The sequence below is a fragment of the Tenrec ecaudatus genome, chromosome 8 (assembly GCF_050624435.1).
Source record: "Tenrec ecaudatus isolate mTenEca1 chromosome 8, mTenEca1.hap1, whole genome shotgun sequence".
NCBI classification, from domain to species: Eukaryota; Metazoa; Chordata; class Mammalia; order Afrosoricida; family Tenrecidae; genus Tenrec; species Tenrec ecaudatus.
In genome coordinates this window covers 44467160-44492047 of record NC_134537.1, presented here as the reverse complement: position 1 = coordinate 44492047, position 24888 = coordinate 44467160, and the positions used below count along the sequence as shown (strand labels likewise).

General features: G+C 54.9%; 1 protein-coding gene across 1 annotated transcript in view; it reads left to right on the top strand.

Annotated features, from left to right (window-relative positions):
• The window catches only part of PDIA5 (protein disulfide isomerase family A member 5), a 102428-nt gene that overhangs the window by 8633 nt on the left and 68907 nt on the right, over window positions 1-24888 (top strand). The window contains exons 2-3 of the mRNA XM_075556325.1: window positions 16616-16742; window positions 19658-19745. Of these exons, the coding sequence (XP_075412440.1) occupies window positions 16616-16742; window positions 19658-19745 (215 nt within the window). The remainder of the gene's footprint in view (window positions 1-16615; window positions 16743-19657; window positions 19746-24888) is intronic.

Below are 24888 nucleotides of genomic sequence, written 5' to 3'. Positions count from 1 at the left end.
CGTTCCTCATGTGGTGGTGACCCCCAACCATAACATTATCTTCGTTGCTACTTCATAACTGTCATTTTGCTACTGTTATGAATCATCATGTAAATATCTGATCGGCAGGATGTATTTTCATTGTGACAAATTGAACATAATTAAAGCATAATGATTTATCACAAAACATGTCATTATATATTGTCACATATTTATGTCTAATGACAAATCAATGAAATTTTGTCTTGAAGCATGGTGTAGGATGGGTAACAGTCTTCACGCTGGGTACTTGTATGTGGGCGTATCTGCATGTGGGTGGACCCGCCTGGAGACGGATCGAGAAGCAGCGTCTCGGTTCCTAAGACCATTGGAAATATGTGTTTTCCGATGGTCTTAGGCGACCCCTGTGAAGAGGTTGTTCGACCCCCAAAGGGGTCTCGACCCACAGGTTGAGAACCGCTGCATAGGAGGTTATGTAACTGCTTACAGAACTCCTTAAAGGGAGATAGGAAGCTGGAGGGTCCTGTCTGGTTGAGAAAGTAAACCCACAGGTTATAGCCCTCTGCATGACATTAACCAGTTTGTTCTCTTGGTTAGAACTTGTATATCAGACTTTAAAAAAATTCTATGTTTGAGTTCTTTACATTCCATTAGCCTCCTCCTACCCACCCGACCTCCTTTTGACCTGTCTTTATCATCTTGCTATAATTTGCTCTTAAATGCTCGGAATCATGGTGACCTTAGAATAACAGAGCCGAAGGTCACCACCTTCTTCCTGAAAGCTGCTTTCATCCGGCTTCTTTCTTTATTAAAGAGTTACGTAATCCTCTGAAGTGAATGTGCCCAAAGATCTCATCTGCCTTCGAACTAGGATTTTAACATTCTGAGAATTACACCTTGACCCCCAGGTTCCAGAAGCCTGGGAGCCAGGAGGCAGCAGAGCTGTGGGCCAACGAAGCAAAGGCCTGGACTGTAGGTGTTCCTTTGGGAGTGTTTTGCTCAGGAGAGTGGGTGGGATCCCCAGGAGGGGTCCAGATAGCCTGGGGAGTCTGTAGAGTGGGAATAGGGGCCTGAGGCCTGAGGCTGAGCCCCCAGACATTTCAGCACTTAAGCACTGTAGAGAAGAAGACTGACAAAGGTGACCGCTGTGAGGCTGGCCAGAGAGGTAGAAGGGAAATCTCACCTGGACACTCAAAGAAGGAAGTGGTTCAAATGTACACCAAAACCCAGGAGTGGGTGCATCCACTGAGGAGTGTCTTCGAGTTTACATTTTGAGCACGGGAGTTGCAGAAGGCTATGGATAACAATGAAAGCCAAAAATCCATCGGCAGAGCTCCCACCTGGATTAAGCCTCCACTGAATTCCTCCTAGACCTGGAATGCAGACAGAAAGGACACACCTCCTGGAGGTGTCATCCATCAGCCTGTGGCCTGATTGACAGGGTGGACTCCACTCCAAACGGTGGACGTGAAGTCCACCTGCCACAGACCCCAGTCTCAAGTTTAAGTTACGGAGAACATTTTTGTTTAATCTTAAAAGGGACAAAGACAGGGACGCAGCATCCGGAGGAGAGAGGCCGTTGGCACAAGGTCAGAATGGCTTCCAAGGACTGACGGTCGGGATGCCTCCAAGGAGCATTCTGGTGGGCTGGCCCTCGACGCCCGGGGTGGGCGCCGGGGGCACCGTCCACACTGCCGAGGGCACAGAGCCTGTGCTCACAAGACACAGCGTGAGCCTCAGTGATCTCACCCTCCAGTGGGGTGCCACCTCCCGCACACTTGCGAAGAGCAGTGTGCCCAACATTGCTGCTGCTGCGGACCATGCAGGGACGGCCTCGCAGTTCCATTACAGCCTGGTACGCACCCCCAGGAGCCCCTGGCGGGGGAAATGGGGAAGGTGCTCAGCTGTTCACCGAAAGGTTGGGGGTTCGGATCTCCCCAGAGGTCCTCAGGAGAAAGGCTTGAAGACCTGCTTCTCATAAACCATCCACTGAGAACTCTGTGGGGTGCTGTTGTTTTCTGATTCACCGGCAACTGGTCAAGAGCTGTTTTCAAACATAGGGTAGCTACGACCCAAAGCAGACCTGCTGCCGAGAGTCAGTTCCGGCTCATTGTGAGCCCATAGGGCAGGGTAGAGCTTCCTCGAAGGGTTTCCAAGGCTCTAAATCTATCGGAGTGGGCCACCACCTCTTTGTCCCGATGAGCGGCTGGGGAGTTCGAACCGCTGACCTTTCGGTTAGCAGCCCAATGTTTTCACCACTGTGCCATCAGGGTTCCTTACTTAGCAACAGATCTAAACCTAAATAGAGCTTATGTGATTGCTCTGCTGAATGGGTAGTCCTGCTGCCTGTGATAATAGACGGGTGCTTTGCCTGCCTCACTTCATTTAAAAAGCCGCTAGTGATAGCCCCCTGCATCGATTGCCTGACTCCCCCCAGGGATGAGTCCAGAGAGGGCAGGTGCGTGAAACCTGTGCGCCAGGGCCTGGGGTGCTTGAGCTACTGTTTTCTGAGCAGTGAGGTGAGGCTGGGGTGGAGCCCTGCTCCCTGGGGTCCATCTGCTTCTCTTGACGGGCGGCTGGCCGGCTCACTGTCCCTGCACCAGTGCTTCCTCCGGGCACATCGGGCTGGCAGTGACCCAGAGTCCTCTTGGCACTCGAAATACTTTTCCAAAACATTAAAAGCTTTAGGGACTTAAGTCTGTTTAAGTGCCCTGCAATTTGAGGATAAGAAAACCTGTTTTTTTTTTTTTATAAGCTTTCTGATCGAGTTTCCCGGCCCTGAATTGGCCCTTGTTGACTGCCACATTTGTGCTGTGGGGAATACAGGGGCGGGGGTGGGGGGTGGGGGTGCGGTTCCGTGTAGCCCCTGGTTCTGAAAGGAAGCAAAGTATGAGAACTGCAGCTGGGTCTTGTTTTCTCAGGAGCCGGCAATGATGTTGGGTGTGGAGTCGGCCTTGGTGTTCCTGCTTGGGGGGCTGGCAGGGGTCACAGCTCGCTGGCTGGCTGGGTGAGCAAGTTTCTGAACCCTTTTACCTTCCGTTTCCTGATCTGTAAAATGGGTATACTGGTAGTACCTCCAGGAGCTCTGATGGCATAGTGGTTGCGCATGAGGCTATTAACGGTAAGGTCAGCAGTTCGAAACCACCAGCTGCTTCGTGGGAGCTAGACGAGACTTTCTACTCCCTTAGAACGCCTCAGAAACCCAGAGGGGCAGTTCTACCCTGTCCTATAGGGTCTCTATGAGTCGGCATCGGCTGGATACCTGCTCTCTCCTCTGAAAGTAGGCAATCATGGGACGAGCATAGCCTGAAGATGGACACGCACACACACACATGCACACACATGTGCACACTCGGTCCCTGAGCTAATCTGGACCTTGGATTTCGAAATGAAAAGAATCCTCTCATGTTCCTGCTTTTCCTTACAGCTGATTGAGCTCCCACAGCGGCAGCCAGCCGAGGGTCCCACAGCCCAGGGCCAGCCGTCCCCACCTCCACCACATACACGTGCACCTGCGCACACGGGCTCACGCCCCAGGTGCTTATCTACACTTTGCAGGCTAGTGGACAGACCTTTGACCAGTGGAAGGCATCAGTGCTGACATCTCCCTCCTTGGTTTGAGGCTCAGATCACTTTTCATAACGCGTGGTAGTATTTGGTGAGGACAAAGGCTCTTGGGGAGCATAAATTCCACTTGATTTAAAATTGCTGTTCATTCTACAAGTCCTTGCTAGGATGTGTTGGGTGTAGAGTCCTTTGCAGAATCTGCTCTGTGTTTTATTTTTTAAAAATGCAGCATCTGTGAGTAGAGGTGCAGGCTGTCCGACTGGAAGTCATGAAGGGTGGGCATACATGAGCAAAGGGGACCCTGGGTGCTGCCGATGGGTGGGTGCCCAGCTGGTAATGGAGAGGCTGGAGATTAGAATCCACCCACAAGTGCCTTTCTTGCCTGGCAACTGCTCCTGCCAGGTCTCAGCCATTGAGACCCGCGGGGTACAGTTCCCCTCTGCTTCAGGTGCTAGTACGACTCCCGTGGCAGAGTGCCAAGTGAGCAGCGGCTGGTGTGCAGGGCCCCGGGAGAGGTGGGGGCAGTTTGGGTTGTGTTCTGGGGAATCCCTTTGTTTTCTTTCATTTTGTAAGCTCAGTTTCCCACCCCACCTCCTCCCCCAGCTTCTCATTTTGAAATAATTTCTGCTTACAAAACAGTTGCAAGAAGCGCACAAAGAATTCCCATGTACCCTTTACCCTGATTCCAGAAATAGTGCCCTTTTATCATATCTGTTCTATCAGTTTCTATACAGGTGGAATTTACCAGGATAGAGGGGTGGTGGTGTAGTGGTTCCCATCGGGCTGCTAACTGCTCCAGGCACCCCGTGGGAGTAAGATGAGTCTTTTTGCTCTTAACGAGTTACAGTCTCAGAAACCCACGGGGACACTTCTACCCTGTCCCATGGAGTTGCTGTGAGTAGTCTCTCTTAATTTAGAGGCTCCACTGAGCCTCCTCAGCATCAGAACCCAAACCCACTGCCTTAGAGCCCGTTCTGACTCATGGGAACCCTATGTAGGGTACACAAGAATGTACATCTTTAGGGGAGCACACAGCCTCAGCTCCTGTTCACGGAGCAGCTGGTGGGTTTGAACTGCTGACCTTGTGGTTAGCAGCCTAACAGCTAACCCACAGCTCCACCAGGACGCCTCCTGCAGCATCACAACAGCACGCAAGTCTTCACTGCCTGCTCCTGAGGGAGGGCTCGTGCCCACAAATTGAACCTGCGGGCTCACACAGAGAATTCCACGGAAACAGGCTCCTGGTTCCCGTTCAGCTGCAGCACTTCCCCTGGCTTCCTTTGTCTTGTGTTGCCTTGACGGGTTTGAAGACTGCCCCTCAGTTTGCATGATGTCAGGAGGCACGTGGTGTCAGTGTGGCCCCTTACTTGTGTAGGAGAGTGGATCCCCTGACTGCAGGGCTGTCTCCCAGTCCCTGTGTGTTACAGTTACTGTTTCCTTGTGGGGAGATACTCTGAGACAATTCTTTTCTGGATTTGTGTCTGTTTAGAGTTGCGATCATTCCATATTTTGAATTCTGTTTCTTAAAACTCACTGCCATTGAGTGAATTTTGACCCAGAGTGACCCTGTATAGAGTTAGCGAGACCACAGTTCTTTATGGGAGCAGACAGCCTCATCGTTCTCTCATGGAGCGGCTGGTGGCTTTGAACCTTAGGCACTGCCAGGGTCCATTTAAACCAAAACCAAACCCACTGCCATCTGTTTCCGACATGTAGCGACCCTGTAGCCCAACAAATATTTTGGCATTGTGCAGTCTCTAGAGCTCATGTGGATAGCTGTGTTCTTCTGCTGAGCGCTGCACTTGCTTTAAGTTGTGTAACATGCCCTTGGCTGTGGGCATTGACGGGGCTTACAGCGTACACTCTCTGTGTACACTGTGTGTCCGGAGTCATGTTTTTGTCAGAACCTCTGTTAATTTCCTCGGGATAAATCCTCAACACTGGAATTGGCAGTTCCGAGAGCCTAACTACTTTAAAGGTACTTGATAAACTGCCACAGAGCTTTCCGGAAAAAAAGCTTTCCCTGCGTGTGTTTGCCAGCTGTGTTGAAACGGGAGCACCACGTCTTAAGACAGTTACTCGTGGCGTTTGTCACCTTGTCCTGGACAAAAATAAACAAAACACAGCTCTGCCGGGTACAGTTTGTGTGGAGCTGGCTCTCCGGTATTTTGAATTGTGAACGCATGTTTTTCAAAAAGAGGCAGCATGCACCGCATGTCCTCTTCCTAAGGTCGTGACAGCTCTGCTCCCCAACCTCGACGTGTGCTCTGACTGGGTGCAGGGAGGATGACTCTGGAGGGTGGGATCTGGGGTGCCACCCCTGAGGTGTGTGCCACAGCAGAGGGCCCCACTCGCCAGTCTTTACGAAGGGATATGCCCTGGAAGCCCCTAACAAGGTTCACTGGGTATGCTGGTCGACGTGGGCTTCTGCAGACAGCACATTCAGGTCTCACCGTCTTCAGGGGCCACTGAGTCTGCAGCCCTGGGAAGCTTTCCTGGGAGCCGGCGCAGGGGAGCCCAAGAAGCTCGATCCAAAGTCTCCCCCAGCAGAGAAGGGCTGAGGTGGGAGAGACACCGGGTGTGGCCGGCTCCTTTTCCTTAGCTTATGGGCAGCTGTCAGTGGCAGACTGAGGACTTGATTAACAGGCATGACGGACATTCTCTGTGCCTCCTTCCTTCTGAACAAGTTGTCTAGAGTGAAATACAGGATTTTGTGCCACAGGGAGTTTGGAATCCCAGTCGGAGCAGATGTTAAGGATTCCTTTCAGATAAAGCTTTTGTTCCCACCCATACAGGAGATCTGTTTGTATGTGCGCCAGCAAGCCCTGGATGCCGTGCCTCTAAACGATGACGTAAAACTTCCACACCCTTAGCAACAAAAAGAGACAAGCAAGCCAGTTTTCAAAACGGGCAAACGGGAACAGACACCTCACCAAAAGAAGCCACACGGGCGGCTAACAAGCCCATGAAAAGATTCTCATGCTCCGGAGACATCAGAGAGATGCAAATCAAACGACAACCAGACCCCCCAGCAATCATGGCATCGATCATAGACAGAGCAGCCAATGCTGGCGAGGCAGTATGAGTCCGGGCCTCGGACACGCTGCTGGTGGCACCGCAGGATGGCACAACCACCACGGAAACTGGCGTGGCGCTTCCACCCCCCTTCCCGCCCTTCATCACACCCGCCTTCATTCTCCTCACGTGCAGCCTATCAGTCGTCCAAAAAAGGCTTCACGTGTTTTTTTTTTGGGTGGGGGGCACTCAAGCAGTTTTTCTCAAAGTGGGCGGTGGGCACTGGATCAGTTCAGGGGGGTTTGCAAAAACCAATACCTACACAAACCAATCTACATCCTGGGTGATGCCCTGCAGTATGAAAGTTTTTCATCGCCACGAGGGCGTTGAGTTTTTGTTTTCGGAAACGAGGGCAATAGGCCAGGTAAGTTTGAGACTCTGTGCACTTAAGTAAGGCTAGATAAGAACCGTTCGTAGGCGCTAGTCCAGTTGACCTCACATTCTTAAAGGCAGGGCCAGGTCCCATTTGTGAGCTGGGTCTGTCTGCATACTCCTCCTGTGCCGCGGGCCCTGGACCCTTCTCTCTGCTGCCACTCCACGGACCCTTGGGTGCTTCTTCCTCATGGTCCTAAAACAGCTTCCGTTCCAGCAGACACGTCCAAATTCCAGCGGGCAGAAAGGAGGAGGGGCTGGGAAGGTGTGTTAGTCTGGGTGCTTTACAGAAACAAATCCACAGAAACTTATGCACATGAGAGAGTTTCATATAAAGGTTAAGTGCGCATTAAGAAAACATCCCAACCCAGTGCTGCCCAAGCCCAGAAGTCCACAACATTAGCCCATATGTCTGACACCAATCCGCAAAGTCCTCGTCCAGCTCACAAAACACACACAATGATGCCAACTGCAGGAGGAAAGCCGAATCAGTGAATGTGTAAGCATCTCAGCACTGGCAAGGGTCTCCACATGGTTGCTCCAGCACCCAGGGCTGCATCGGGGTAGGTCTATGCGGCTTCTCCTTGGGGATGTCTTGCAGGAAGTGAGTCTTGCCAGCTGAAGCAGGGAACTGGCTAAGGCAGCCGCACCCTGGTCTGACCATCACAAAGCAAGAGACCCTAGAACTAGAAAGGCGAGGCTCACCAAGCCATTTATCCCTCCGCCCTTCAATTAACCCCACACGTGTTTATCGGCCAGGTTGGCACAGCAAACTACCTCAGAAGGGTCATTCCAGATGTGTCTTAGCAGATCCTGAAAGTTGCCATGCCACACTTCTGCTTCCCTGTCAGGGACTGGAATTGATGGATATACTGTGCGCTGCCAGGGAGGCTGGGAGATCCGGTGTCAGAGCTGTAAACGGCGGTGGCCATGTGCCACGGGAAACCCAGCAGTGTCTTCACCAGTGTAATTACCTCTGATAGGTGGTAGTTGATTTGCCAAATGTCACTTCCCCCCCTCACTTTACAAAAGAGGGAACCAAGAGAAAGGGGGGTGATTTGGCCAAGGCCTCACAGCCAGTTGTTTTCAAAACCAGGATGAAACTCGGGTCTTAGGCTCCAAGTCCAGTGCTTCTCCCTTCCCCCCACCCCACCCCCCAGCCAAGAGCTTCAACTTCTTGGCTGGCTTCCTTTCTTGATCTGGGTGCAGGCCCTCTGCTGCTTGTCACCTTTCCCTTGGTTCCCATGTCCTCCAGCTTAAGGGTCTGGACTTGTGAGTGCTGACATTTCAAAGCCGTGTGGAGCAAAATGTGGGTTAAACCACATTAAACAAGTTTCTTCACACCTCTCAACATCGGAAGGGGTCCTCCCCACCCCCCACCCCCATTCCCTGTGGCAGAGCAAAAAAGGTTGAGTCCCGCCCCCACCTTTTTCCTAGTGCAACTCCTGTCCTCCCAATCCTCCTCCTTATCAAGCTGCTTTTACATATATAATTGCCTCTCTCTCCCCAATCCGCATTGAGCAGTAACTCTCTCATGACAGCTAGCTCTGCCGGGACAGGGAAGGTGGGAGTTCTGGCTCATGCCCCAGAGGGGTGGTGGAGCTTTCTAAAGCAGAGTGTCAATTGTGACCTGACTGACACCTGTCACCCCACACCCCCCTGCTTGCTTTTCAGAATTGTTGCTGTATCTCTTCAGTGTGGTGGTGATGGTGAGTGGGCACCGCCCACATTCCGTGAAACTAAGCAGAGAGAGAGAGGAGGGTGTGTGCTCTGTGTCGGTGGGGACAGATCGAAAGAGCATGGATCATCTAGAACCTTTCTGATGAGACTAGATTTGGGCTCCTTAGGAGCCCTGGGGGCGTGGTCATTACTAACCTGCATTGTCAACAGTTTGAAGCCGCCGGCTGGAGCGGGGGGCACACGGTCACGGAAGCACACGGGGGCAGTTCTACCCAGTCCTACAGGGTCACTATGAGCTGGCACCGACTCGAGGGCAGTGAGTTTCCCGCTTTTCCTTTTCTGGATTCATTGGAATCCCTACGTAGTACAAACACATGCTTGGCTACTAACTATAAGGCGGGAGGTTTGGATCTGCCCCTCGGCCCCTCGGAAGAAAGGCCTGGTGATCCACTTCTGAACAGTCGGCCACTGGAAACAAAAGTGGAGCAGTTGTGGGTTGGCTGACGTGAGAGTGCCTTAAGTTGGTGCCAAGGCCATGGCGGTCTTCCTGGGCTCATTGTCATGTTTAGAGTTAGAGCTCATTTTTTTTCCTTTTTAAAGTATTTTATTAGGGGCTCATACAACTCTTATCACAATCCACACATATACATACATCAATTGTATAAAGCACATCCGCACATTCTTTGCCCTAATCACTCTCAAAGCATTTGCTCTCCACTTAAGCCCTCTGCATCAGGTCCTCTTTTTTTCCCCCTCCCTTCCTGCTCCCCCTCCCTCATGAGCCCTTGATAATCCACAGATTGTTATTTTGTCAGAGTTCATTCCTTTATGCTTTCTGCCCCAAGGCTCTGAAAGCCGGACAGCCCACAAGGTTCCCTTGGCTGCCAGGACCACTCTTGCCTGGAGATTCTGGGACCCTTGGGCTCCTTTCTCCTGGCTGCTTTGATGGACTCTTCTGGATGAAGGTGTTTCCTCTCAGATGGGGCTGTTGTCCTCCGTGTCAGCAGTCCAGGTGCTGCAGGGGTGGAGAGATGCCGACGCCTTGGGCCAGGAGCCAAGAGCCCTGAGTTCCAGTCATGGCCCTGCTACTTGATCACGGCATGACCTCGGTGTAAGCAGTTTAACCTCTCTGAGCCTTACTGCTTGCCTCATCTCTTATTGTTAGCTGCTGGTGAGTCCCCTGCCAACACACGGTGACCCTGAGCCATCCCCACCATCCCTTGGGGGCTGGCCCACTGTGATGGGTATGGTTTCCATTGCCTTACTCTCACCGGGCCTTTGAGAGTGGCACAGCACCCTAGCATTCTCATCTTGGTAGACTACGGCCCAAGCTTCCTCACTGTTCCTGAGAGGAGTAAGATAGTTCATGGGTGCGGCCCTGGGGGAAGAGCATTGCCAATGTGCCAGCTGACCCGAGCGAGAGTGCGTGTGTGCCCCTTCCTGCCTGATTGCAGAGTGGGCCCTGGAGAGGAAGGGCCAGCTCCATTTTACTGTTTGTTTTGATCACGCCAGTATAGGTAATCACAATGATTACGACCTTCCGTGTGCCAGGCATTGTCCAGTGTGCTAAGTGCTCCGCCCCCCGAGGAGGTTAGAGGCGGTGTTGCCGTTGACCTCCTTTCTCGGGCGGGCACCTAGCATTCAGTGGGCTCTGGGAACCTGCCGCACCAGTAACATCGTGCTGTAAGTGGTGGCGCCTTCATCTGAGCCCAGGCTGTGGATGCCAAGGCCAGAGCTCCTGGCAGGGTGGGGAGGGGCTGGAAGGCTGCCAAGGGCAGAGGTGAGAGTAGGTGCTGAAGGAGCCAGCCACTGGTTGCTGAGTTGGCAGGCCCTGGTGTGGACAGACACCTGTAGGAAGGACTCTGGGAAGCCGGGGAGGTGAAAAGAGAGGCCAGTGTTGTCCACCCTGTTGTCTCTGGCTGCAGTGGGGATGCCGGGTAGAGGATGAAGGCCCCGTGCCAGCTGTGGTACCGGGCACTGCAGAGGACCTAGAACTCTGAGGGGAAGCGAGGATGCAAGCAGAATCTGGCTTTCGACAGAACCCTGTGCCATTGATGTCGGTTCCGATCCATAGTGACCCTGTAGGACAGAGTAGAACTGCCCCCATAGGGAGAAAGGCTCTGGTCCTCAGCCACAGCAATGGGTGAAGACAGCCTCCTGGGCAGCAGCGGTCAGTGCTGAGCTAGGGGGAGTGCTGTGGGTCTCAGCTCCACCCCTGGGGACCGCCCAGCCCGGGGTGGTAAATGCTGTTAAAACCGTGCGATGCCGAGCAGAAAGAAAGCCTTACTGGTGAAAGTCAGAGGGTGTTTTCGTGGTGAACAGAGGGGATTTATTTACCGCTACCCCCGAAGCGATTGACTTCGAATGAGGGGAGCTTGCCAAGCCCAGGGACAATACCCTGGCTGGCGTGGGACTGTGGCTGGCATTGGCAGCCTTTCTCAATGACTGTCCTTCCCCCCCAAGGCGAGCCAAAGGTGCAGATAGTGTGTGTCGTTAGCACGGTACTGATGCTGTACTCATTGCGGTTATCTAGGTTCGTCCGGGACAGTGACTTGGGAGGCTGCAGGAAGGCTCTTGGCACGGCTGGCCCAGGTCTGCTGGAGCTGCAGCCCCCTCCGGAGGAGCTTGGAAACACTGCCTGAAGTGGCGGGGGAGGAGACGGCTAAGTGCCTGGAGCAAAGTCCCCACAGAAGGGCCTCCCTCTTGGCTGCCTGTGCGGTTGGTCGCTAAGTCGAGGGTCTGTCTGAGGCCGGACACAAAGGGCCTTTCATCCTTCCTCCTGTCGAGAAGAGGCGAAGCTTTTGGATACCATCTCTGGACAACACTGCCCTGAACTCCCCCTGGATTTGGCTATCCCCATGCTTCCCACCCCGCCTCCCCAGGACTTCAAGTCCTGCTTCTCCAGGCAAATCCTGCCGAGAGAGATGGGTTTCCCACTCCGTAAAGACTCACAGGCTGGGAAACCCACCCGGCCAGTTCTCCCTGCCCTATAGGGTCGCTGTGAGTTGGCAGTGAGTTTGGCTTTGGTGCCTCCCCGGTGTCCACAGACACCCTTCCCCTCCTTCTTCTGAGTGCACAGACTCCAGGCCCCGCGATCCCGCCCTTCCTCCCTCTTCCCTCTGTCACCCGCGCCCCTCAAACCTGCCCTGGGTGCTTCCTCCACCACCTGGTTTCCTCCAAACTGTGTTCCTGCCCTTACAGATCCCTACCATGGCTTTCTTAGTGGCCCCTCGCTGGCCGTGTGGACACAGCATGTCCCACCTGCTCCCCCGCCCTCCCCACCGAGGGGGCTCCATTCTCAGGTAGAGTGCTGTGCCCCCCTCACTCTATTCTCCCCCCGAGCCCCTGCCCTTGGTGACCTCATGGCCTCGAGCCTTCACCCTTCCATCCGGAGCACACCTTCCTTGTTGCCCACCTGCCCCACACCTGAGCGCACCTTCTTCCTCAGAAGGAGAGCGAGCCCCTAGCTGCTCCCCTGCTCTGCTTGCCCACCCTGCCGGCCCCGTTCCTGCAGCAGTTAGCCAGGCCCCTCTGGGGATTGGCCCTTTCTCTCCATCTCCAACCTCCATGACTGCTGCCAGGTCAGAGGCCACAGCCAGATTGGTCCCTGCAGTACTGCTCTCGTTCGGTCCTCTCCCTGTCCAGGCCCCAGTGCTCCCCCCGATGTCTCCCACGTGCTCTCTGCTCCAGCCCAGGCTCTAGAGGCCAACTCTCCCAGCCCCTGCCCTGCCCAGCATAGCCTCACTCCCCTGCGGCCCGTTGGGCTTTGGTGCACCTCTGTGCATCTCCTGACACAGTCCTCACGGAGGGTGACTTCTGTGAAGGAAGGTCAGGAGTGAGAAAACAAGTATGATTTCTCACACGACTGTGTTGGACAAACGCTTACTGCAAGCTTAGTGTGTTACTGACTGAGACCTAAGGGGTGGTCTCAGAGCTCTTGGCTACTCACGGGGCCAGGGCACAAGGGGAGGTGGAGAGGAGACAGACTTTTCATGAAGACATCTAGCCGGGCCAGTGTAAGCCCCGATTTCATCTCACGTAGTTTCCCAGCACAATTTGTTAGTGGTGTAGGGGTTATGTGTTGGGCTTCATACCTGCAAGGTCAGCAGTTGGAAGTCACCAGGGCCTCTGAGGAAGAAAGACGAGGCTTTCCCCTCCTGTAAAGAGTGACAGTCTGAATTTTGAGAATGACGAGGGCAATGAATGTATAAGGGTGCTTTACTCAATTGATATATGTATGGATTGTGATAAGAGTTGTATGAGCCCGAATAAAAAGATATATTAAATTAAAAAAAAAAGAGTGACAGTCTGGGAAACTCACAGAGGTGGTTCCACCCTGCCCTGTAGGGTCACTCACTGTGAGTCCGCATTGACCACGTGTGACGTGGCCATGACCGAGGGCAGTGACTCCAGTTATTTCCACTTGAGCTCACACCCTGTGTTGTGTGAGGCTGAACGCTGGTCAGAGGCTTAATCCAAGGGTGGCCTTTTGGTCAGCTGGTCTGCGGGATTGTCCACTGGCTCCTGGGGTTTCTCCCCCAGATTCTGCTGTGAGGGGAGTGCTGAGCCCACCCACCCCTTCCCTGCCCTCTCTGGTGCCAGAAAAGACGTTCCTTGGCCCCTGGGAGCAGCAGCGAACCGTGTCAAAGCAGAGCGGAATGAAGTGTCCGGGGATCTTGGTGTGGTCTGTGGGTGTCAGATGCAGCGCCCGCCGGGCAGGCGGGATGAGGGAGGAATTCCACTGGGCCGTGTTTCGCTCTGGGAGACAGAGCACTGGCTCCATCCAGGCTGGCAGATGACTGATACTTGGACACACCAGAGAGGGTGGTCATGACCGCCCCCTGGTCTGCCCTGGAAACGCTGCCACCCTTGATGCTGTGCACCGGTGAGCAGAGCTGCACGATCTATACCGCAAGCTGGCCTGGCAGCAGCCCTGTGAGGAGGGGCCATGCTGTCGCCACTCAGAGGAGGAGAGGCTCCGCAAGGCTGAGCGGGGTGGCGCAGGCTCCCAGCTGCCGTGTGGCTGAGCGCAGACTCACCTGTGTCTGACCACAGAAACAGCAAGGGTGGCTAGAGTTTGGACTTTAGAGAATGTGACGTTAGTTTTGTGGTTGAGCAGAGCACACAGTGTGGACACGTGCCGTGCGGTGACATCGATGACCTTCTCTGGGCTATTTTCTGCTTCTTTTTTTTTTTTTTTTTAAGTCATGGCCATCCTTGCAGAGGGAGCTGGAATCTCTGATGGCTAATGACCAAGCAGCTTTTCATGCGTTTGGTGGCCATTTTTATGTCCTCTTTGAGACAGGCAGATCTTGCTTATTTTCTGATTGGGGTTGTCCTTTGGTTGTTATATCTATTGGATCTTTTAAAAAGCATATATCTGTGGTAGCTTTACTTTCTAAGAGTTTTTCCCCCCTGATTTTCTTTAAAAAATATAGTATCCTACTGAGGGAGGTAGTTTATTGTGCCAGCTTGGTCAATAAACACATGTGGGATTAATTGAAAGGCAGAGAGATAAATGGCTCAGCGAGCCTCACCTTTCTTGTCTCTTGCTCTTTGGTCATCGGACCAGTGTGCGGCTGCCTTGCTTGTTCTGTGCCTCAATTTGCAAACTACACTACCTGTGGGACACCTAACCTGTGGATTGTGCCGCTATAATTTGAGGTTCCTTCAAGACCTGCTTCTCCACACAATTGGAATTTACATCTCTTGAGCTGGGGACTGACTGTTGGTGACTTGACTGACTGTTGGTGACCTGCCTTGCTGTTTGCTGCCTGTGCCCAGAAAGCTGGAATTTTCTCTCCAGAGGACTACCTGGCGGCCCTCAAGACTTGAAGGACTGCCAGTGTCTCACAACTGTCTCACGGGAGTGAGTTGCACTGAGCCATTTATACTGCTTTATAATTTAACTGTTCATTTCTTGTGTTATATATCTGTCTTTATAAATATATAAAATTATTAGCAATCTGGTTTTGTCTGTCTCTAGAGAACCCTATCTAAAACACACCTACTCTTGTTTTAAAGGAGCACCTAGTGGTGTAGTGGATAATGCCTTAGGCTGCCAGGTTAGAAGTTCAAAACCACCAGCTGCTCAGAGGAAGAAAGATGAGGCTTTCTACTCTGGTAAAGATACACAATCTCAGGAAACCATAGGGTCAGTTCTATTCTGTCACGTAGGGTCCTTGTAAGTCAGAATTGACTTGATGGCAACAGGATTCTGATTTTACAGGAGCCCTGATGGCGTAGTGGGTTATGCATTGGGCTGCTGAGCCTAAGGGCAGCAGTTCCAACCCACAAGTTGCCCCGTAGGAGAAAGAAGAGGCTGTCTGTTCAGGTAAAGAGGTACTGCCATGGAAACCCACAAGAGGCAGTTCTATCCTGCCCTATGAGTGAGACTCAGTGTAGTGGCAATGAGTTGGGGGGTTTTTGGTGACCTTTTTTGGATTCTTGTTTTATTTGTTTGGGAATAGTAACTATGGTGATTGTCCGTTTCCTCTGTTGTCTGTATTTTCGTTCCAGTTGTATCTTCCTTTCCATCCTTTGTTGTGGTCTCTGTTCTCGGTGAGGCTTTGCGCAGAGGCCCTCAGAGTCTCGGTAACCTGTGTGTGCCGGGCCTTACCACACAGGCTGGGGACGGAGTCTGGGAGGGGCGCGGCGCTGCTTCGCTGTTTGGGCAGACACACCGTGTCTTTCAGGTTCTTGCTGGGCTCCTCATTTGGGTCTCTCTGTCCCCCGTCCCGGGGCAGTAAGACTGGTGGACAGTGTGGTGGAGAAGAAAGGGAGCTGACAGAGGGGTCACGGTTTGGAAGGGGTGGAGTGAGCATCTGATGATGAGTGTCTAACTGGCCCTGTCCCCACCACAGACCCCTTTTATCGCTAAGAGCCCAAATCCTGAATGCTACCAGCAGAGCTCACCTCCTCAGCCATTGTGTCCACACTGGCCCTCCTGCTCTGCACCAGCTAGGGGAGGGGCTGTGCTCCGGCAGCCGGGTTCCAGTGGAGGGCACCTAGGCAGACTGTAGCCACCCCCTGCTTTCTGTTCACCATTTGTTGTGCCTGCACACATGCCCGGTGCCTCCTGTTCCCAGTTTTCCCAAGGTTGTTGGGTGATAATTGGCTCTCCCTTGGTTGGATCCAGGAGCCACGGTGGAATAGTGGTTGCACGTCGGGCTGCTAATTGCAAGGTTGGCGGTTCGAAACCACCAGTTGCTATGCGGGAGAAAGGTGGGACTTTCTGCTCCTATGAAGAGTCACAGTCTTGGAAACCCACAGGGGCAGTTCTCCCTGTCCTGGGGTCACCAAGAGTTTGGGCCAACTCGATGGCATTGTGTTCCACTTGGGTTCGGTGGTTAGATTGCCCCCTGAGGCCGCCTGGCTGATGGGAATAGCTGTTCGTTTCTAGCCTGAGGCTCTGGGTGCTCTCCGAGGTTCCGTTTGGGTTGAGTGTGGAAAACAGGAGCTAAAGGTCCCTGGGCAGCCAGGGGTAGAGGGTTGGGGGAGGAGGGGGAGATGAGCAGCATGCTTGCTTGCAAACGCAGGCCCTGCAGCAGCACTACCAAGGTGCATAGAGAGATCGGGGACCAACTGGGACCTACCCAAAAAGTTCCCCCAAAGGCCCAAATGGTTTGTCCTCGGGCACCAGCCGCAAGCTTCCCAGCCACAGTGGGGGAGAAATGCCTGGCAGGCTGCTTGTGTAAACATGAAAGCCAAGGAGTCCCAGTGGAGCTTTCTACTCTGTGGCACGCCAATCACTAAAGGCCCCAACGCAAGGGCTTGGGTTTGGGGGGACCTGTGCCTGGAGGAGGGGCTTTGGAGAGGGAATGGTGGTACAAGGCAGGCGTAGTGTCATGAGGTGGCTGGGCTGGCGCAAAGCATGCTCCAGGCAGCGTGGGGTGGGCTCCGGTCCTCCTGGGGCTGATGGCCCGGACTCCTCTGGCCACAGGTGGTCCTGCCGACGTGGCTCTGCTCGGCCAAGGTCTCCCCACTCATCGAGAGAGTCTCTGACCACAAGGACTTGAAAAAACTCCTCAGGACCCGGAATAATGTGCTGGTGCTGTACGCCAGATCAGGTGAGTGCGCCCTGGGCACCTGCGGGGCAGGGGTTGGGGGCGGAGACCCTGGGGCCCAGCGCTGGCTGTGCGGGGAGGTGGGCCAGCTCTCCCCGGGGACAGGGCGGAGGCAAGCAGGGCACCTCAGCAGTGGTCTGATCAGTTTCTGCTCTCTGGCCAGACTCTCAAAGGAGGGAGAGGCCCCTGCAAAGGAGGAAGAGGGGCCAGACGGTGGCCTCCCTGAAGGGCAGACCGTCAGCCCCCCTCCTCTCCCTGCCCGGCAGCACCCAGCTCAGAACCGAGTCCCGTGGGCTGCCCGAGAACTGAGCTGTCGCCAGCTGATGTGATCCCGGCTGTGGGGCATCCACCTGCCCTTCTCTGGGGTCAGACAGGAAGGAGCCTGGCCCTGGGGGAGGCCGCAGACTGGGCACGGGAGCGTCCTGGAGGAGGGCAGGCGAGGCTGGCCTGCCTGTCTTCTGACCTCAGCCGGCTAGGGCACCGCAGATGGAGAGAGGTTTGCTGAGATCCTGGCAGTGGTTGGGGGGAAGGGTGAAACGTCTGGCTCGCTTGGTGCTGTGCCAGCAGAGTTAAGTGTCTTTCACTGCCTCCCAGGATGCCAAGTTTTCGGTGCCCCCGGAGAAGCACCAGCCAGTGGCTGGGCCAGTTCCGGGCACAGCTCTGCCTGGCAGCTTGTCCGAGACGCTCCTTGGTACTTGGTCTGATGGATGTTTCTGACGTGTGATCCTCCTGAAGCCATGTCCTCTAGCCATCCCTGGCCCACAGCTGCCTTTGCCACCGCTCACTGCTCCTGGGGGCCTGGGGTGCACACACCGAGTCTGTCGAGGAGCTTACATGTGACTGGCATTTTTTTCTCTGTTGTCTGGAATGGGGAAACTGAGGCAAGGGAGCAGCAGAGTCTTTGAGGCTGGGATATAGGGGGTTGCACGCTGTGGCCTGTCCCCTTGGGAGCTCCTGGCCCTGGAGGATTTGGTAAGAACAGCTCAGCTCCTCTGAGGGAGGCCCCTTAGAGAAACTCGGTGTCTTGTAATGATTCTGATTTTGTGATCTTTTCTCATGTACTCTATTGCATGAGGCGGGGGCAGGGGGTGCATAAGGAGCAGGGCAGTGTTGATAGCTGATGCCTGGTTTCCAAATGCGGGCCGGGAGCTCTGAGGGACACCCCCTCTGCCATCTGTGTGTGTCCTGCAGCCGAGAGGCAATGGTGAGCCTGGGGCAGTGCCCAGGTAAGAGAGCAGGAAGCAGGCAAGGGCTCTGGATCGGCAGCCTGCTCAGGACCTGGGTAGTGCTGGCCGCTGCTGCACCCCGTTCCTGGGATTCGTGTCCCCGATGCTAACCACAAGGTGGGGAGTTTGGGTTCACTCAGAGGAGCCTCGGAAGAAAGGCCTGGCGCTCTGCTTCCAAGTCAACAACCTGCCACTAGCAGCCCTTTGTGGCACAGCCCTCCTGTGACTCGCATGGGGCTGTACCACACGCAGGCCAGACTTGCTGGCCGCTGGTGCTTCTAGCAGGAAGCAGGGCCTGGAGGCCTCTCCCTTCTCCCCGCGCCCAGCCGCGTGCTGGCTTGGTGGAGACGTGGAGCACCCTGCAGCTGCCACCTACCAGGCTCCTTCCAGCTGTGGGCTGACATCACCTGTCCACCTCCTGGCCCCTCCCTGCCGCCAGAGACCTGTGACCTCCGGCGGGTTCTGTGAGCAGCTCAGGGACCCGAGTTTCTTCCTGCCCTCCCTTCCTTCTAAGCAGTGCCTCCCTTTACCAGAGCATGGGGGTGGGAGGGGGGCTCTCTGGCTCAGCTCCGTGCTCCTGCATGGGCAGCCAACCATGGCCTTTCCCACCCGCCGCTGCCCACACCGTGGTTTCCCAGGCGTCCCTCAGAGGCCCGGTGTGCGCTGCTCTGTGTGCTCCTGCGGAAGCTCGGCCGCTTTGTGTTCACAACATAATCCATTCTCTACATCCTCGCGGAGAGCCAGGCACTGCTGCTTGCCAGTGGGAGGGACCCGGTGGCTCTTGGCGGGCAAGGGCAGTCGCTGTGGCCGGCAGGCCCCGAAAGCAGGCTCCCAGGTATGGCTGGAGGTGGGAATGGGGCCTGCCGGGCACTGCCGGAGCTACTGAGTGGACACACGGACGCTTCCCTTGAGAACTTTCCCTCTGAAGACCAAAGCCAAAGCCAAACTCACTGCCATCTAGTCACTGCCAACTCACAGCGACCCTGTAGAACAGGGTAGAACTGTCCCTGTGGGTTTCTGAAACTGCGACCCTTTATAGCAGCTGAAAGCCTCATCCTGCTCCTGAGGAGCAGAGGGTGGTTTCAAACTGCTGACTTTCGGTTTGAAGCCCCGTGAGTAACCACCATGCCACCAGGATGGTCTGAGGACAGACTCCTCCTTTGTTGCCTGTACCTTATCCTGTCCTGTGACCTGGCCCACACTCCTGCCTTGTGGCTTCCTGACTGTGCCCAGGTGCTCCTGGAACGGCCTGGTGTGTGCCAGCCCCAAGCGGAAACCTCCTTGAAACACTACGGTAGAGCTGAACTCCGGGGCCGTGTGGGATGCACTAGTGACGGGCCCCAGCCCCGCCCTGGGCAGCTCTCAGGCGGATGAGTGTGAAGTATGCGGAATTGTTTCCGTAATGCCAACCCTGCTGCTATGGCTGGGGTTCCAGAGTTTTCAGAATGTGTCCCGGGAATCTCATGAATCAGAGAGTCTGGCGGAGAGATTCTTGGGAGAGTCAGGCTTGGGGGACGGCTTGTCTCGGCCTGTGACCAGGATGGGTATTTAAATAGTGCCCGGGTGGCATCAGCATCACCTGCCTCCCTGGAGTTGGTCTCCACCCTTCGCACCTGAGAGAAGCTGGTGGGCGGTGGTGGCCGCCCTTGGGTGCGCCTGTTGTCTAATTTTTCTTTTTTCTCTTTTCCCCAGAGGCAGCAGCTGAAAGTCATCTCAGGGTATTGTCCACTGTGGCCCAGGCAGTCAAAGGACAAGGCACCATCTGCTGGGTGGACTGTGGGTATGTCCTGGGGCGTGGTACCGGTGTGGCAGCGGGAGGGCCAGGGCACGGCCCACACTGAGAACTCAAGGAGAGGGGGGCTGAGGGGTCCCCGAGCCGCGCCCCAGGCTGTCCCTGAAGTGAGCATCCATGAGCTCTGACGACACCCCTCCCTGGTCTCTCAGCAGCGCTGTTCCGTGTCTTCCCGGGGGTGGGACGGCAGAGAGTCCCTTCTCTGTGTGATCCAGGGGACTTGATGCCTAGAGAGAGGAGGTGATTTCTCAGGGTCAGCTCGCCCCGTGCTCGCTCCTGGCTGCCCGGCTGTCTGCAGTGAACAGGAAGTGGAATGACCGGTCGGCCTGACCTGTGCTCTGGCTGCCCAGGAAGGCCCTCCCAGCTGTGTCCGTCCAGGGCAGGTTGGGTGTGCTGACGCCTGGCTCCGCCCCCCTGCCCCCTGAGGCTGTTGGGGCGGCAGCGAGTCCAGAGAAAGGAGGGCCCCCTCTCAGGGTGAGAAAGGGCCGTTTTAGTGTTCATGAGTGTGGGGGTCTTGAGTCCAGGGTATACTTGGTCTCCCTCTCTCTTAGGTCACTAGGGCTGACTCTCTGTGTGCCCTGGGGCAGAAGGAGAAGCGTGTTCACACACTGCTCTCGTCGCGTAATCAGCGGTCAATGTGGCATAGAGACACAGCTAGCAAAGGCACCGACAGGAAGGGAGGTAGGTAGGTGGGAGCAGGTGTGTTCTTTGAACACTCATGAAGCATCGCCCGATGTGTGCAGCGCCCTGTGCTGCTGGGCAGATGCCCACAGTGACCTGCCCTCCTACCTGGCAGCACCGTGGTCCCTGAGTGATGGGCTTGCTGGAGCAAGGACTGGAGGGGTTTTCAGACCCTCTGGTGCCTCCCCCTCCTCTCAGCTTAGGCCTTTTCGGGAATGTGGACTTGGGGAAGGAGAAGGGGCATATGACACTAGCCTCTCTGGTTAGGATGGGGTGCTACTGGCGGTCATTTTCCTGAATGGCCCATCAAGACCCTCAACGTCCATGGAGCTGTTCTGATCTAAGTAGCAAGGCCTGCTAACACCCCCTCCCCCCGGATATAACCAGCTCCCTGGGCTGTGTACTGCTGCTGTCCCCCCCTCTGAGCCGACCGAGTTCTAAGCGGCCGTGTTGAAAGTCAATTTTTGCAACAGATTTATCGGTCCTTGGGCTCCCGCTTGCCCTGCCCGGGGTTGTTGAGAACTGATAAAGCATTTTGGCGAAGCAGCAAGCGAGGCCAGAAGACGCCTTCCTGAGGCTGTTTGTGCGCACGTGTAGCTTCATAGCCACATACGCGCAGGTAGTGCAAGCGCTTACCTCAAAGGAGAGGGGACGTTTTCTCACAGACACCTGGTGAGGTACTGGCCGATGGTTAGTCCAAATGCCAGCTCGTAGTAGTATAGTTAGTGTACCAGCAGTTCGAAACCACCAGCCGCTCTGGGAGAAAGAGGGGACTTTCTACTCCCATAAAGAGTGACAGCCTTGGAAGTGCACAGGGCAGTTGTACCCTGTCCTACAGGGTCACTGAGTCGGCATCGACTCGATAGCCATGAGGGCTTGTGGCTGGACGAGACGTGTCCCCGCCTTGCAAAGTACCAGGGACCACCAGAGGGACCAAGCCACTGTGGAGCCTCCCTATTGGAAGGGGTCCCAGGTTCTGTTGAGCCAGTGGAGCCTTGTCACCGGGCAGCTTCTTGAGGCTTACTGGTGGGCCAGGCACTGTGCTGTCACTGCCACATCAACCGTCATGTCCCCCACGCTGACACGAGAGGCCTTTGGAGGTGCACAGCGACCAAGATAAACATCCATGTCTTCAAGGAGGGGGCGGACACAGGAGCAGGCAGTGGCCAGGCCAGGGGCAGCGTGCGTCACATAGAGGCTGTACGCACCGAGTTCGAGGAGGCACTTGGTTCTTCCTGCCTGGGGAGGTTGAGGAGGTGACGTCTGATCCAGGAGCTCCCCCTGCACATGGCGCACAGCACCTTCCGAGGAGGACCTGCCTGGCGGGTCCCACAGCACTGCTGATGGACAGCTGGGTGGTCAGGGTAGAGACCAGAGTCTTCCTCCCCAGGGCACGGCCAGTCTGCCCTGTTCAGGTCCCTGGGTGGGCTGGAAACTACCCAGGACAGGATGTCTGAATTCAACAGAGCCACAGGAGAGAGGCCTGGCAGTCTGTTCCCATAAGGATTATGGCGGAGACACGACTGCTGAAGACAAAGTGGATGCATAAGCAAATGTGATGAAGACAGCAGATGGTGCCTGGCTCTTAAAAGATATAGCATCTGCGGTCTTAAAGGCTGGAAGTTGAATAAGCGGCCACCCAACAGTGAAGCAACAAGCCCACATGGAAGAAGCACACCAGCTGGTGCAATCATGAGGTGTCATTGGGACCGGTTAACAGGCATCAGAAGATTCATAACAAACAAATAAACAACGCATTGGTGAGAATGAGGGGGTCTGGGGTGGAGACCCAAAGCCCATCTGTAGACAGAGGACCACCCCCGAGGGGGCACAAGGAAGGGATGAGTCAACCAGGGCACAGTGTAACAGCGATGAAGCACACAATATTTCTCTGGTTCTTTGAGGCTTCCTCAGGCCCACTGTCATGACCCCAGTCTGCCTTTCAGTTCTGGCTAGACCGGAGCATGTACACTGGTACAGATAAGAGCTCAGGACACACTGAATCCAGGTCAGATAGACCCCTCAGGAACAGAAATGGGAGTAACAATACCAGAAGGGTAGAGGGAAGATAGGGTAGGAGGGGAGGAAGGGGGAACTGATTGATGATCGACACATGACCACCATCCTCCACCCCCCACCCCCCAGGGGGATGAACAACAGAAACCCCAGGGGAAGGGAGACAGTGGTCGGTGTAAGATATGAAAATAAGAATAATTGATCATTTATCAAGGGGTCACAAGGATGGGAGGGTGGAGGGAGGGGAAAAAGAGGAGCTGATATCAAGGGTTCAAATAGAAAGTGTTAAGAAAATAACAATGGCAACATATATACAAATATGCTTGATACAATTGATGTATGGATTGTTATAAGAGCTGTAAGAGCCCCCAATAAAATGATCCTTAAAAAATACATTAAAAAATAGATTGTGGCCCAGAAAACCCTATGGGGGCACAGGCCCCATCGTCACTCCCAAAAGCCACAACACAACCAACTCACTGCCACCGCGGCAATGTTAACTCCGCACCCTATGAGTCTCCGAGGCACCAACTTCTGATGGGAGTAGAAAGCCTCGTCTTCCTTCTGCAGTGCGGCTGGTGCTTTCGAACCACTGACCTTGTAATTAACAGTCCGGTGTGTAACCACCACACCACCAGCGGACCTCGCCTTCACTCTGCAGAGACTTAATTCGGCACTCCTTAACCAGCCAGACTGCGAAGAGAAGGCTTCTGGGAGAGGAACAGGGAAGTGCCAGGCTTGGTCAGCAGAAGGAAAAAGAGCGTGATCTGCAGGTAGACTACCTGGGAGGGCGAGGACTACTCACTCGCCGAGATAGACCTTCTCACACTCCTCCCTCCCGCCGGTGTCTGGGGCGCCAGTGCCCAAGGAGCCCCAGCCTGCTGGTCTGGCCGGGAGTCCCGTGTCTCACTCAGGACCCACAGATTAGCAAGAGGCTGTATCTTGAAGTGTCTCTTGAAGCGTCTTCTGAGGCCTGATTAGAGAGGATCAGGAGCTGGGAAGTGCCGCCGCCAGGTGCAGTCAGTCCTTGGTGGCAGGACTGAACAAACCATCTCTGACTTCACTTCTGGGAGAGAAGAGAGACGGAGAGTCTGTGAGGCCGGCAGCGGCTAGGGGCAGAGGGGTGCCGGTGTAGAGAAGGACCAGCTCCGCCCTCCTTCGAGTTGATGCTCCCCGCCTGCTTCCTGTCCCGGTTGTCGGGATGAGAGGGTCAGCCCCCTTGGAAAGACCGTCTCTTTCAAACGACAGTCTTGTGTGCAGCACGGGCTCAGGTCTGGGTTTTTTTTTCCTTGAACATCTGATGAACTAGGTGGTAGGGTCTTTATAAATAAGTGGGGGCAGGAAACACAATAAAACGAAACAAACCTCCATTCTTGCGCGTCCCATGCCAAGTATACACCTTGGCACTACTTAGACGTTCTGTTCTGATTCTTTTCTAAATAAACTGCCTTTTAATTTGAAAACAAAACAGGCAAAATAACAGAACCCCCTGTGGAGCCTTTCTACCCCATAGCACGTGGGGCTGCCTGCCTGGGGCTTGGGCAGGACGTGGCCGCAGTGGACTGGGTTCTGGCGGGTTGGGGAGTGAGTGGAGGCAGGCTGAGACTAGACTTAGTGGTTGGAGCTGGGAGAATTGATGGCTGGGGTCAACATCAGTGCTGGCGGGATGACTCTTGTGGCTTTTGGGATGCTCAGAAGATGATTCCAAAGGAGCCCGGTGAAGTAGTGGTTACGATTAGGAGCTCTTCGGTCCACGAGGCCAGCGGTTCAAAACCACGTGGTCCTTTGTGGGAGAAAGAGACGTTTCTACTCCCATAAAGAGTTCAGAGTGCTGGGACCTGGCAGGGGCAGTGGACAGGACCTGTCGGAATGGGCATCGAGTTTGGCTTGTTAGAAGCAGGGATAGCTGGGTCTGTGTTTAAAACAAGACCCTGGGTGCAGCTGGATCTTCAGAGCTCAGGGCTCTGGTGGCTGTTCTGTGGGCCACCCTTAGACAAGGAACCCCCGGGGCATGAGCCAGGCTCTGCCCTTCTGCTCCTGCCCAGCTGCCTCTGACCTTACTTACTGCACCCTGGGCATCTCCAGTGGAACCCCGGGCACTGCATAGCCAGTCCCTGTGGTGGTGTGCTGACTGCTGCCCTCAGCGTGCCCATGTCTCTGTGTCTGCACAGGACCCCCCAGGGCTGGGCAGCTCGTGCCCCCAGTGGAGGAGGGAGTAGATGTCTCAGAGGAGCTTGAGATCAGTTCCTTTGTTCCTGCTGCTTCCCGTGATCCCTCTCTGGGAGTGGGCCCTGGCAAGGCTCCCCTCTCCGGTCCTTTCCAGCTCCGCCTCCTGCCCTGGCAGAGGAGGCTTGAAGCTCCAAATGAGGGCATCAAGAGTCGGGGGTGGGGAGGATGGGAAGGTCCAGCGGCACTCCTGTTTCCCTTGAAAGTG